General features: G+C 40.8%; 1 protein-coding gene across 2 annotated transcripts in view; it reads right to left on the bottom strand.

Moving 5' to 3' along the window:
- The window catches only part of LOC140476847 (laminin subunit alpha-3-like), a 364,783-nt gene that overhangs the window by 62,194 nt on the left and 288,162 nt on the right, over positions 1-14,427 (bottom strand). For both annotated transcript variants that reach the window (XM_072569677.1, XM_072569678.1), the window contains exons 53-58: positions 14,260-14,414; positions 10,590-10,731; positions 8,533-8,632; positions 5,696-5,812; positions 5,027-5,209; positions 1,137-1,276 (exon numbers count right to left, since the gene is read on the bottom strand). In XM_072569677.1, the coding sequence (XP_072425778.1) occupies positions 1,137-1,276; positions 5,027-5,209; positions 5,696-5,812; positions 8,533-8,632; positions 10,590-10,731; positions 14,260-14,414 (837 nt within the window). The remainder of the gene's footprint in view (positions 1-1,136; positions 1,277-5,026; positions 5,210-5,695; positions 5,813-8,532; positions 8,633-10,589; positions 10,732-14,259; positions 14,415-14,427) is intronic.

Below are 14,427 nucleotides of genomic sequence, written 5' to 3'. Positions count from 1 at the left end.
ATGTTGTCATTGTTGTGGCAAATACATTTGCTGATTTTCCCTACATGCTATCGGTCACAAAAGTAGCAATATGATAATAATAGGATTTCTTTTTAAAAGTGAATGTGATAAAAGAATAAATATTGAACGAGGACATGGGGATTCAGCATTTAAAAAATTTCATCTGTGAGAGCAGGGTCGTAGAACCAATGAAAGCAAAAAGGACACAAATCAACCTTGATCTATTGAATGACAGAATAGACTAGATTAGAATAGAATAGACAGATATTCCATATGGTGGAGGTAAGAAACAAAAAGAGAAAGAACACACTGTTAGAAGTAGTCTATAGCCCCCTTAGCAGTATTTGTACAGTGGAACAGAGAATGCATCAATAGATATTGAAGGCATGTAACAAAGCTAGTACATTAATAATTGGTTGCTTTAATCTTCATGTAGATTGGGATAGTCAGAATGGCAGAGGAAGCCATAAAGAAAAATTCATATTAGATTTGGGCCAGTTTCCTAGAACAATATGTTGAGGATTCAATCAGGGATCAAGCTATTTTGCATCTGGTCATATGTAATGAAGTAGGTCTTATCAATGATGTCCCCTCAGAAAAAGTGACCATAATGGGGTAGAATTTAGCATTCAGTTTGTGATGGAGGAACGTGGGTCAGAATCAACCATGTTTAACTTAAATAAGGATAATTACAGAGCAATGAGGTCAGAGCTACCTGGAGTGGACTGAGAATGGAGTTTAGCAGCAAAGACAGTGAGGAACAGTGGCAGATGTTTAAGAAAATAGTTCATGGCTCACAGCAAAGATATATTCTGGTGTGGTTGAACAAGTCTAGGAATGGGATAAGCCAACCAGGGTAGTTAAGGATAGCACCAGATTTAAATAAAAACATACTATCTTGCAAAGATTAGTGGTAAACCAAGAATGGGGCAAGTTCTGCTTCACCTTTGTCTTACGGTCTTAGGGACTTTGTGAGCCAAATGGTCTCCTCTTGTTCCTATGCAGCTTTATTGTTGTTAACTTTACAAGTTAAGGTGTCTTTCATAATGTAGAAAATTCCAGTTCATAATTAATTTGTGAAATAACTGAAATGAATATCCAAAAAGTTGGCTTTTAATCCATTTAATAACACAAACCTTATTAGCAGCTTCCCTGGCCTGATCAATGAGTTCCCTGATTCGGCCTATATTCTTAGAGATGTTATTGACAGGTTGTATTTGGCTTAAATCCTTTAGCTTCTTCACGAGGTCTGGTAGGGTATTAGTCAAATTTTTTACTGTGTGAGAGAACAAATATTACATTTGTTACTTCAAACATTTGTTAGTTTAGCTACTGAAAATATCACATCAGTGTTCAGTATTATAAAGGATGATCACATTCTCTTCTGTTCTTTCTTGGCAGTTCTACAAATTTAGCATTCATTCAATGCTTAAAGTTAGAATTTATTTATAAAGGCCCTCAAGGAAGCACATTGTAAACCATAACGACTTATCGTGTTAAAAAGTTTTTCCTTGACTCACCCTTGACTCTTTTTGCGAATTATCACTAAGGAGTTTCCCGGCTGGGGGATCCAAGACCCTTTTCATTAAGAGGGTTGTAAATCTTTGTAGTTCTCTACCTAAGAGGGTTGTAGATGCTCCATTGTTGTGTAAATTTAAGACAGATTTTTGATTTCTTAGGGAATCAATGTATATAGACAATGAGTGGGAACATTGATTTGGGGCAGAAAAATCAGCCACAACGGTACTGAATGGCGGAGAAGGCACCGTGGAGGTGAGTCATGCTTTGCTGCTCCTATGACATTCTTCTCTTTGTAACTTGAAACTGACCTTTTTTTTAAATGTAAATACCTTACCATTTAATAATTTTGATTGCCTTTATTAAATCTCTGTTCACTCCAAGGAGAACAATCCAGTCTCTCCAAATTGCAAAGTCATAGAGTCATCGAGATGTACAGCACAGAAACAGATCCTTCCATCCAACTTGTCCATGCTGACCAGATATCCTAAAGTAATCTCATCTCATTTGCCAGCATTTGGCCCACCTCATCCTTGGTGCCATTCTATGGAATTTTCTCAGCACTCTTTCCAAGAAAGACATTGTATATTACTGCAGTCAATGTCTAAATTGACATTTTCCATAGAGTCATACAGTCATAGAGTCCTACAGCACAGAGACAGGCCCTTTGGCTGAAATTGGTCCATACCGATATAAATGTCCACCAACGCTGACCCCATTTCCCTGCACTTAGCCCATATCCTTCTAAACCTTTCCTATTCACGTATTTATTCAAATACCTTTTAAAAGTTGCTAATGTGCCCACCTCAACCACTTCCGCTGACAGTTCATTCGGTATTTATACCTCCCTCTGTGTAAAACGGTTGCCCTCAGGTTCCCTTTCATTCTTTTCCCTGTAACCTTAAACTGATGCCCTCTAGTCCTTGATTCTCCAATCCTGGGAAAAAGACTGAGTGCATTCACCCTATCCATGCATCTCAAGATCTTGTTGCCTCTATATGAACCCCCTTAGTCTCCCACACTCTAAGGAAAATGTCCCAGCCTCTTCCTATAACTCAGACCATTGAGTACAGGCAACATCCTTGTAAATTTCTTCTGTGCTATTTCCAGTTTAATAACATCCTTCCTATAGGAAGGCGACCAAAGCTGAACACAAAACTCCAAGTGCAGCCTCAACAACATAACTGCAACATGACTTGCTAACTTCTATACTCAATGCCCTGACTGATGAGGTCAGTGTGCCAAAGCCTTTTTCACTGGTCTGTCTGTTTGTGATTCCAGTTTCAGAGAACTGTGAACCCGAACTCCAAGATCCCTCTGTTCCACTACAATCCTAAAGGCCCTACCATTCACTATGAAACTCCAACCTTGATTTGACTTTCCAAAACGCAAAACCTCACATTACCTATATTAAATTCCATTTGCTATTTCTTGGCCCACTTCCCCAGCCGATCAAGGTCCTGCTGCAATTTCTCATAACCTTCCTCACTTTCGATGATACCACTGTCGATTTTAGTTTCATCAGCAAATTACTAATCATGCCTTGTACCTTCTCATGCAAATCATTGATATAGATAACAAATAGTAATGGGCCCAGCACTGACCCCTGAGGCACTCCACTAGTCACAGGTCTCCAGTCCAACAAGCATCCTTCCATTACTACCCTCCCCTTCCTACCATGAAGCCAATTTTGTATCCAATTTGCCAACTTGCCCTGGATTCCATGTGATCTAACCTTCCAGAACAGCCTACCATGTGAACCTTACCAATCGCCTTACTGAAATCCGTATGGACTATGTTTACGGCCCTGCCCTTGTCAACCTTCCTGGTCACTTCATCAAAGAACTCTGGAAAATTTGTGAGGCATGATCTCCCACTCACAAAGTGAAGCTGACTACTCCTAATCAAACCCTGTCTTTCCAAATGCATGTATATCTTATCTCTCAGAATCTTCTCAAGTAACATACCCACCACAGCTGTTAAACTTACTGGTCTATAACCCTATTGGTCCTGCAAGTCTCCTCAATCTCCCTGCATATTTGTTCCTCTAATTCTCATTAACTATTTGGGGATCTATAATGTAACTCCAATAATGTCACTACCCCCTTCTTCTTCCTTAGCTCCACACACAAAGCCTCACTGGATTATCCTTCATCTCTGCTTACTGCTGTGATAATTACCTTAATCAAAAACGCAACTCCCTTCCTCTCCCCTCCTTCCACCATCACTGTCCTGTCTAAAGCACCTGTACCCTAGCATATTAAGCTGCAGTCCATAAGACCATAAGACCATAAGAGATAGGAGTGGAAGTAAGGCCATTCGGCCCATCGAGTCCACTCCGCCATTCAATCATGGCTGATGCGCATTTCAGCTCCACTTACCAGCGTTCTCCCCGTAGCCCTTAATTCCTCTAGACAACAAGAATCTATCAATCTCGGCCTTGAAGACATTTAGTGTCCCGGCTTCCACTGCACTCCGTGGCAATGAATTCCACAGGCCCACCACTCTCTGGCTGAAGAAATGTCTCCGCATTTCTGTTCTGAAATGACCCCCTCTAATTCTAAGGTTGTGTCCACGGGTCCTAGTCTCCTCGTCTAACGGAAACAATTTCCTAGCATCCACCTTTTCCAAGCCATGTATTATTTTGTACGTCTCTATTAGATCTCCCCTTAATCTTCCAAACTCCAACGAATACAATCCCAGTATCCTCAGCCGTTCCTCATATCTTAGACCTGTCATTCCAGGGATCATCCGTGTGAATCTCCACTGGACACATTCCAGTGCCAGTATGTCCTTCCTGAGGTGTGGGGACCAAAACTGGACACAGTACTCCAAATGGGGCCTAACCAGAGCTTTATAAAGTCTTAGTAGTACATCTCTGCTTTTATATTCCAACCCTCTTGAGATAAGAGACAACATTGCATTCGCTTTCTTAATCACGGACTCAACCTGCATGTTTACCTTTAGAGAATCCTCGACTAGCACTCCCAGATCCATTTGTGCTTTGGCTTTATTAATTTTCTCACCATTTAGAAAGTAGCCCATGCTTTTATTCTTTTTGCCAAAGTGCAAGACCTCGCACTTGCTCACGTTAAATTCCATCAGCCATTTCCTGGACCACTCTCCCAACCTGTCTAGATCCTTCTGTAGCCTCCCCACTTCCTCAGTACTACCTGCCTGTCTACCTAACTTCGTATCATTGAAGGGCTTATGCCCAAAATGTCAACTCTCCTGGTCCTCAAATGCTGCCTGACCTTCTGTGCTTTTCCAGCGCCACACCTTTTGACTCTGATCTCCAGCATCTGCAGTCCTCACCTTCTCCCATTCGATAGATTCTTGTGAAGCAGGGGGTGAAATGTGGGATTGAGGGAAATGTGGATTTGAGGTTACAATCAGATCAGCCATGATCTTACTGAACGATGGAACAAGGTCAGAGTGGCTGAATGGTCTACTCCTGCTCCTAATTCATACATTTACATTATTCATTGAAAAATATTATTTTAATTACCTGAATTTTCAGCCTCCCTTAAAGCTATGTTAATGGCTGTAGCATTTTCAATACTCTCTGATGACCTGTTAAGGTTTTTTATATCATTAATTATTGGCTGCAGTTTAGACATCACTCTATTCGCAGTATCATTTGCTTCTTTAGCTGCATCTTTTGCCATGTCTAAAGTCTCACCGACATCATCTGAAAGATGGAAGACATTGAAAAATGTTTATTTTAAGAATGGCAAGATCTAATAATGACAAGACTTTCCCAAATCTTGAACAGTAACAGTGATCTAACTAAGGAGTTTGAAATGATTACAGAATTTGAGATGGAATTTCAGAGAAACTAGGGGAGTCCAGAAGAAGGGGGAATAACATTAACATTATCTAGGGTTTACATTATCTAGGGTTTACATCTAGGGATGTCAGGAAACACTTCACATGGAAGTTGGCAGAAACCTGAAATTCTTTCCCATCAAGAAAAAATATTGAGGATGAGAGTTAATCTAAAATGTCAAAATTGAAACTGAAAGTTTTGTTGCAAAGGGTCTTGAAGGTCACAGAATAAATGGACTTAAGGTGGATATCAGCCACAGTCTAATCGGATGCAAAACCAGCTTGATAGGCTCCTGTTCATCTGTTCCATTGACCTGAGCCATCTAGTGAATAACATGCGAATGCATACCTCTATTTATTTGTTGAAGTTTGGCCTGAAGTGGAGCAAGACCAGGCTGTAATTCGTTCTTCTTGGATTTTGCATTGTTGAGGCGATTAGATGCATCTCTGAGCTTTGATGAAACATCTGCAAAATAACACAAGTCAATTTTTCTGTACAGAAACAAGGACTTGCAAACAGCCATGACGATCCTGAAATGGCTGGAGGATGAATGATTTTCCAAAATATTTTGCCATGCAGATGTTGCTAATATACAGATCATAGAATCATACAGTACAGTTGAGGTCCTTTGGCCTATCAAGCATGTACTTCCAAATGGTAGAAGTATGGTCTGGAACTGATATTTCTGTCAGATGACAGAGGTCTGAACCTCGTGCTAGAGAGCCAGTAATAGTAGAGACCCAACTCCTTCAGCAAGGGCCCAATATGTTAAGAACCTAGTGGCCAGCAGCAGGTCTTCCTCGGAATCATGGGCCTTTGGACAGAAATCCACACTCAAGAACCGCCAGCCAACTGGAGGCTGACACCTCTTCATTGTAGGCAGTGCCAGTGACAGTACAGGCAGTTATAGTTATTGCACCCACCAGAAATCCAGGACCATTGAGGAAAGCCAGGCCACAACTAAGGAAGGTCAGGCAATCAGTTTTGTGGGAAAAAGGACACGAGGGGTTGGTTCTCTTGCTGTGTGCTCACCCTTCCCATCGCTGGGTCTCTCAATCAGGTACCAAGTGTGTTTCAGCAAAGCACCCATTCCTGCAACCATTGCTCCCCACCTCCCCCCCCCACCCCCCCTCACCCACCCCCGCCACTTCCACCAAAAACCTGTAAGAAAACAGCCTTCATAAGTAGAGGCATAGATTGGAAGAGTAAGGAGATTATGATGAACTGAAGACACTGGATAAACCTTAGCTGGAGGAATGTGCAAACGTTCTGGGCAACACACTGTAGAAAAGTTGTGAGTGCAATGGTGCGACTGCAGAAGAGGTTTGTGAGAATGGTTCCGGGGAATGAGATCCTTCAGTTATGAGGATAGATTGCAGAGTTTGGGACTATTTTTCTTGGAGACAAAATGGCTAAGGGGAGATTTGACAGAAGTTTTCAAACTCATGAGGGATCTAAACAGTGTGGATAGGGAGAAGGTGTTCCCACTCATGAACAGATTGAGAATCAGAATGCACAGTCTTATAGTATTATGCAAAAGAAGCAAATGTAAAGTGAGAAAAATTTTTTTCATATGGGGGGTAGTTAGGGTATGGAATGCACTGCCTGGAAATGTGGTGCTGTATGTTCAATTGAGACCTTCAAGAGGGCAGGAGCTGATTATTTAAAAAGGAACAATATGCAACGTTAAGGGAAAAAGCAGGAGATTGGCACTAAGTTAAAATGCTTAGACAGCGAGTGCACACACATAAAGGTAATGACACTGTGATGTTGCTCTCTCATTAGAGAGGGTCTACTACATTTCATCATTTATATCAATGATTTGGATGTAAGCATAAGAGGTATAGTTAGTAAATTTGCAGATGACACAAAAATTGGAGGTGTAGTGGACAGCGATGAAGGTTACCTCAGATTACAATGGGATCTTGATCAGATGGGTCAACAGGCTGAGGAGTGGCAGATGGAGTTTAATTTAGGTAAATGTGAGGTGCTGCATTTTGGGAAAGCAAATCTTAGCAGGACTTATACACTTAATGGTAAGGTCCTAGAGAGTGTTGCCGAACAAAGAGATCTTGGAGTGCACGTTCATAGCTCCTTGAAAGTGGAGTTGCAGGTAGATAGGATAGTGAAGGAGATGTTTGGTATGCTTTCCTTTATTGATCAGATATTTAGTACAGGAGTTGGGAGGTCATGTTGAGGCTGTACAGGACATTGGTTAGACCACTTTTGGAATTCTACCTGCAATTCTGGTCACCTTCCTATCGGAAAAATGTTGTGAAACTCAAAAGAATTCAGAAAAGATTTACAAGGATGTTGTCAGGGTTGGAGGATTTGAGCTACCGAGAGAGGTTGAACAGGCTGGGGCTGTTTTCCCTGGAGCATGCATGAAATGAGCTGCTAGAGGAAGTGGTGGAGGCTAGTACAATTGCAACATTTAAAAGGCATCTGGATGGGTATATACTAGGAAGGGTTTGGAGGGGATATGGGCTGGATGCTGGCAGATGGGATTAAATTGGGTTAGGATCTCTGGTCAGCAAGGACGGGTTGGACCGAAGGGTCTGTTTCTGCGCTGTAATCTCTATGGCTCGAGAGAGAGACAACTGGTGGTGAGTTCAACCTGAGGGTGATTTTGGCTCATCTGAGGAGAGAAATTAATGAAGGAAGTCCTCCATAGTAACTTCAATTGGTGCAGAAATCAAGCCCATGATGTTGATCACCCTGTATCACAAACCAGCCATCCAGCCAACTGAGCTAACTGATCCTAACACATGATGAGTTAAATGGCCTCCCTCACCATGACAGTTCTGTGATTCTGTGAAGCATAACAGAACTGTACTTCAAAACATCTGGCCAGTAGTGTGGGAGGGCTATCCACGAGCCTTCCCGCTCTGAGTTTAAATCGGCCAGAGGCAGGAGGGTACTGGGCCCCCCACCTTACACAACTCCACTTTATGAAAGACCCCATCTTGACTTCCAAATATGCCTTCGGGAAGAGCATACATTCTACTCTGTATGTACAAGTCAATCTTGTCTATTAGCAATCCCTGTCAGATTCTGATGTTTTGATTTTGTATATCTTTCCATTAATTCTTTTGGTTCTTTGACATTTTGTGACTGTACACCTGAGATCCAACTATCACTGAGATCCTCACATACCTACATTAAATTCTACTTAAATACTCCACCTTTGAAGTTACGATTCAATCCATTCGTCGTGGAAAAAATATCATCGCTTTTGGTTTTTAATTCAGATGCTTGGCCAGGCAAATCCTCCTTCACCACAGCCTAAAACCACAATTATAAGCATAAATAAGTCATAAGTTTACAGGAATATTTTCAAAGAAAGATTGACATTGTGGCAACCATTGTAAGTGACAAGAATTTAGAATCATACAAGAAGTAACTTTTCATCTCAATGAATCTGACTTTTTCAAACAGTTATCCAATTTTATTTTCAATCATTTATGAGATGGGGGCACACACATTGGCAGGGCCAGAAATTATCACTCATCCCTAATTGTCCAAGAAATTAATCTCACTTCCCTGTTCTTTCTCCCAATTATTTTCTTTCCAAATAGATCCAATTCCCTTCAGAAAGTTACTCTTATAGACATAAAGGTCTGCAGGAGTGAAAAAAGCCTTTCAGTCCAACGTGTTGGTCAAAAAAACCCACTAACTATTCTTATCCCATTTTCCAGTACTTGACGCATAGCCTTTTATGCCTTGACACATCTAAATCCATCTTCAATACTCTGAGGGTTTCTGCCTCTACCATCCTTGCAGGCAGTGAGTTCTAGATTCCCACCATCCTCTGGGTGAAAACATTTTTCCTCAAATCTGCTCTAAACCTACTGCCCCTTTCCTTAAATCCATGTCCCCTGGTCATTGATCTCTCCACCAAAGAGGGAAGTTACTTTATGTCTACCCTGCCTACAATCCTTATAATTTTTAATATCTCAATCATGTCCCTTCCAGTCTCCTCCTTTTATAAAGCTCCACTGCAGCCTTCCCACTCTTAAATTCTATGCTTTGGTTAATAAAGGCAAAGATCCCAAATGCCTTCTTAACTACTTTATCACCTGTCCTGCTACCTCAAGTTATCTTGCTTCCCAGGGTCCTACCATTCATCAAATATTTCTTTGCTTTGTGTTTTTCTGTGCAAGTGCATCACCTCATACTTATCCAGATTGAATTCTATTTGCCACTGAGAAGGCCCTCTGACCAGACTGTCTATATCCTTCTGTAATCTAAGACTATCTTCCATTTAACACCTCTTAAATTTTTATATCATCTGTGAACTTATTTATCAGTCCTCTCGCATTCAAGCCTAAATCATTTATTTAAACCACAAACAACACTGATCCCTACAGAGCCCACTGGACACAGGCTTCAAGTTACAAAAATGTCCCTTGACCATCAGTCTCTGCTTCCTGCCACTCGGCCAATTTGCCAAATTTTCTTAGATCCCATGGACTCTTACCTTTGCAATCAATCTTCCACATGTGACTCTATGAAAAACCTCATAGACCCCAAGGGGTCTGGCATCATGATAGCCCACAAACCCACCAACACACTAAAACAGCAGCTAATGAACTTTAAAGACCCTATACAGAAAAAAAGCAAAACTAATGTTATTTACAAAATACCATGCAAGGACAAACACTACATTGGACAAACAGGCAGAAAACTAGCCACCAGGATACATGAACATCAACTAGACACAAAACGACATGACCCTCTCTCACTAGTATCCTTACAAACAGAGGAGGAAGAACACCACTTCGACTGGGATAACACATCCATCCTAGGACAAGCCAAACAGAGACACACACGAGAATTCCTAGAAGCATGACATTCCAGCCGGAACACTATCAACAAACACATTGAGTTAGACCCCATCTACAACACCCTGAGAAAAAGAACAGGAAATAACATCATCACGGGAAATTATGTCACCACTTGAAATTACATCACCAACCCAAGGAAATCCAAACATATAAATAAAAAGCAGGAATTATCAACAGTGTTTCGCAGAGCCCACTGAAGATGTAACCTAGTAGGGTGATGAAATGTCTGGAAATGAACCTTCCAGCTCAGCGAGCAAACCTACATTCAGAACCTCAACTGAGCTACAAACCTTTTCAAAACTCGCTGTATTAGTTATGGAATTTAGTGCATCCCTCTACTCACACACTCCTAGCATGTAACCAGCTGCAGATTATCTACAGATCTTGGCATTTACCTGCAAGGCAATATGTGATGCATTTGCTGCCTTGTTGGCTGCCATCTCTGCTGCATCCACTGCATTGATTATCTTCTCATAGGCATCTGAAGCATCGACGACACGTTGGATTAAGGAATCTTGGTTCACTTCTTCTATTGCTCTGTTATAATATAAACAGTATAAAGTCAAAGGTACATTTTCTTTAAAAATCTACGCAAATGCAATAAAACCAAATGAAGTGTTACTCACTCCCAAACTCCCTGCAGTGCTGCAAGAAGCCTATAATCCAGCTCAAAGAGGGCAAGTATGATGCAGCGGTAATGTCCCTACCTCTGAGCCAGGAGACTCTGCTTCAAAGGTTTGAAGCTCAGTATGTTCCAGAGACTTGGCCCAGATAGTCTGAAGGCTGGCACAGATTAGGTGAAAGGACTAAAATTCAAGTGCATTTAAAAAAAATACTTTATTCTGTATTCTTATGCTGAACTTTTATTTCTGATCCTCCCAAATCTGTAACATATACTTAAGTATTCTGTACCTAGATACCCTGTACCTAAGATGGCACCAAAGCGGTGATATTACAAACGTTGCACTGCATTCGAGTGCACGTGACAATAAAGGTTCATTCAAATTAATTCAAGACCCACCTGCTCCAAATTTGTTATAACATCTCTGAATAGGTTGATGAAAAAATATTTATAATACAGCCAGATGAAATGTTCGTCCAGAAATTGGTTAATAACAAAATGAGAGAAGATATTGGTAGGTATGGGACTGGTACTGGGTAATGGGTACATGTTCTGACCTTGAAGTTGCCAAGATTGCTCTGCAGTATCCAGGGATTAAAGGTTAATATCCTTGACACTGCTTCTAAGCATCCTGGAGAAAAAAATATTTGGGGCATTGAAATTAGTGTTTCATTTACTTTTGGACAATATCATTAATTGGTTATAATATGATGGGAGATGGAGAGAAAGGCTGTTTGAATAACATTTGAGAAACACCAAATTGGATAAGTCAGAATCTGATTTGCTATGGCAAGGAGAAGGATGAAGAGGATTGACAGATCTGGCAGCCAAGGGCATGAGCAAGTCTTGGAGAGGCACGTGATGCTATTTCCAGGAGTAGATTCAATCAGATCCAGCAGTTTAACTGGAGCTTTCCACTGTTCTTCAGTCTGCTGTTGTGGAAAGCCCCAGAGTCATCCAGGAGGGTGGGATGAACAAGTGAGGTGCTCCTGGGTTTTATGAACATAGACACAGGAGTAGACCCTTCAGGCCATCGAACCCACTCTGCCATTTCATTAAACCATTGTACTAAAATAGCCAATGCTACTTTCCTGCACTATCTCCATATCCCTTAACATCATTACTCTTCAGACATCAATCAATTTCTGCCCTGAATCTGCTCAAAGATTGAGCCACATGTCCCTTAGTTAGAGAATTCCAAAGATTCACCACCCTGCACAAAACTATTCTTTCCCAGTCTTCTGTTATTCTGAGATTGTGCTTCCTGTTCTAAAATCACAAGTCAAACATCTGTATCTACCCTAACACAAACTGTAAAAATTTTCAAAGTTTTAGTGAGATCACCCTCATTCTTCAAAACTCTGGAGAATACAATTTCTCCTCACAAGATGACCCTAAAACCTCAGGGATTAGTCTGGTAAACCTTTAGTGCACTCCCTCTGTGGCAAGTATATCACTTCTGTCAGAAAAAAATTGAAACAGTACACAATATTCCAGGTGAGGTCTCACCAAGATGTACACAATTGCAGCAAGACATCTTTACTTGTGTACTCAATCCTGCTACGATGAAGACCAACATACTACTTGCTTTTCTCATTGCTCGCTGTACTTACATGTTACCTTTTAGTGACTTACAAACTAGGACACCCAGTTTTGTTTGGGCACCTGCAGTTAACAACATCTCACCATTTACACAATATTCTAATTTCTGTTTTCTCTACCAAAGTTAATAACTTCATATTTATTCACATTTTATTCCAATTGCCCTGTCCTAGCCCATTCACCTAGACTTCATCTGGACCCCTCAAAACCAAATCATCCTCCACCTTACTGTCTGAGCATAAGAAGTTGATATGAGAAAACCTCCTCACTCCTCATTTAAACAAGTGGTATTGTTCCCATACCCACTGCAGCAAATACCCAAACAATTTAAGTGACTCTTGGGTAAGCACATGGAAGATAGTACAATGATGGGTACATATATTAGTCTGATCTTAGATAAAAGGCTGGCACAACATAGAGGGCTAAAGAGCAAATACTGTACTGTTCTGTTCTATGTTCTATAGCTGCATAAATGGTATGTTTACACAGTGGCTTTCATGAGCCCAGATGTCTGAATCACTTTATGGCTAACAAAGTGCTTCGAAATGTGCTTCCTACATTTTGTAGGACACAGGACAAACAATTTTTATATAACAATCATCTATAAATAGCAATGTGATACTGACAAGCTAATTTGTAATTGTAATATTGTTTGAGGGATCAATGTTGGCCTGTACTTATTCAAAACAAGAGGAAATGAATGGACTCAATTTCAACTTCTCACCCAAATGAAGGTACCTCCCACATTAAAGCAGAATTAAAGATAGCTGCAGATTTGCAGCTGAGATTTTGGGCTTACATTATTGGGTGGGACTTGCTCTCACAACCAGAGGCAAAAGATATTAACCATATCAATAATTGGATCAGAGAACAAGCATCACAGGTTGCCAGCCTCACTTTTCCAAAGATTGGCACCTGACAAATATTTCAAAAATTATTAGCTTGTTTTACTTTCCCCTCTTAATGTCTCTCCATATGATGTGGATATGTCTAAGTTGGGAGAATTTTTTTTTCACCATGAGATGATTGTTGCAATCCATAATTACCCTTGAACAAATTGGCTCTCTAGGCCATTTCAGACAGCAGTAAAGACTCAAAAACATTAAGGTCTGAAGTTACATGTAGACCAGGAAAGCAGATTTCCTTCCCTAATGATACTAGTGGGCTACATGGGATTTTACAACAATCAATGGTCATTTCATAATCACCAATACTGAAATTAGCTTTACATTTAAGCTTTATTATTTGCATTTAAATTCCATCAGCTGCTGTGGTAGCATTTGAATTTATGTCTCCACAACATGAGCTTGAATCTTGGAATTAGCAGGGTCCAGTCTTGGAATTACCAGTCCAGTGAGATTACCACTCCACCACTTTGAGAATGGTAACATGTGAAAGACCACCTAGCTTCTTTCCTTCAACATGCAATAATGTGACCTCTGCTTGTTCCATGATTCTCTCTACACTCCTCCTTTGCGCATCCTCCCCTTTGGCCACTGTGCCAACAGCTGCCTGGGATCAGAATACTGGAAGTCTCTCCTTTAACCTCCGCCTCTCTCTCCTCCTTGAAGATGCTTCTTTTAACCTGACTCAAAAACTTGTCGACAAGTATAGCGCAGAAGGAGACTATTTGGTCAATTGTTTCTGCACCTGTCAACAATGATCTGTTGTGTCAGTCTGTGTTTTTGCTTACTTTTTCCAATAATCCAGTGCTCTTATGTAAGAATATTAGAAATAGGAACATTTGGCCCTTAAGTCCTGCCCTGACATTTTAAAAATAGACTATGGTTAATCGTCAGTGTCAGCCCCACTTTCCAGCTCTATCCCTGAATCCCTCTCACCTGTGGAGTTGCTTTGACAGTTGATCCAGGTTTTCAGCATGTCTCTCAGCACTAACCACAATGGGCTCCTTGCTGTTGGCATTTGAGAGCTTTTTAATTTTGTCTTCAAGTGATGATAAGGCTCCATCTAACTGAGCTCCGTGTTTTTCATAATCCTGGTTAATGTAG

Source organism: Chiloscyllium punctatum, chromosome 5 (genome assembly GCF_047496795.1).
Source record: "Chiloscyllium punctatum isolate Juve2018m chromosome 5, sChiPun1.3, whole genome shotgun sequence".
NCBI lineage: Eukaryota > Metazoa > Chordata > Chondrichthyes > Orectolobiformes > Hemiscylliidae > Chiloscyllium > Chiloscyllium punctatum.
The sequence above is the reverse complement of the archived record's forward strand: the minus strand, read 5'-3'. Positions and strand labels throughout refer to the sequence as shown.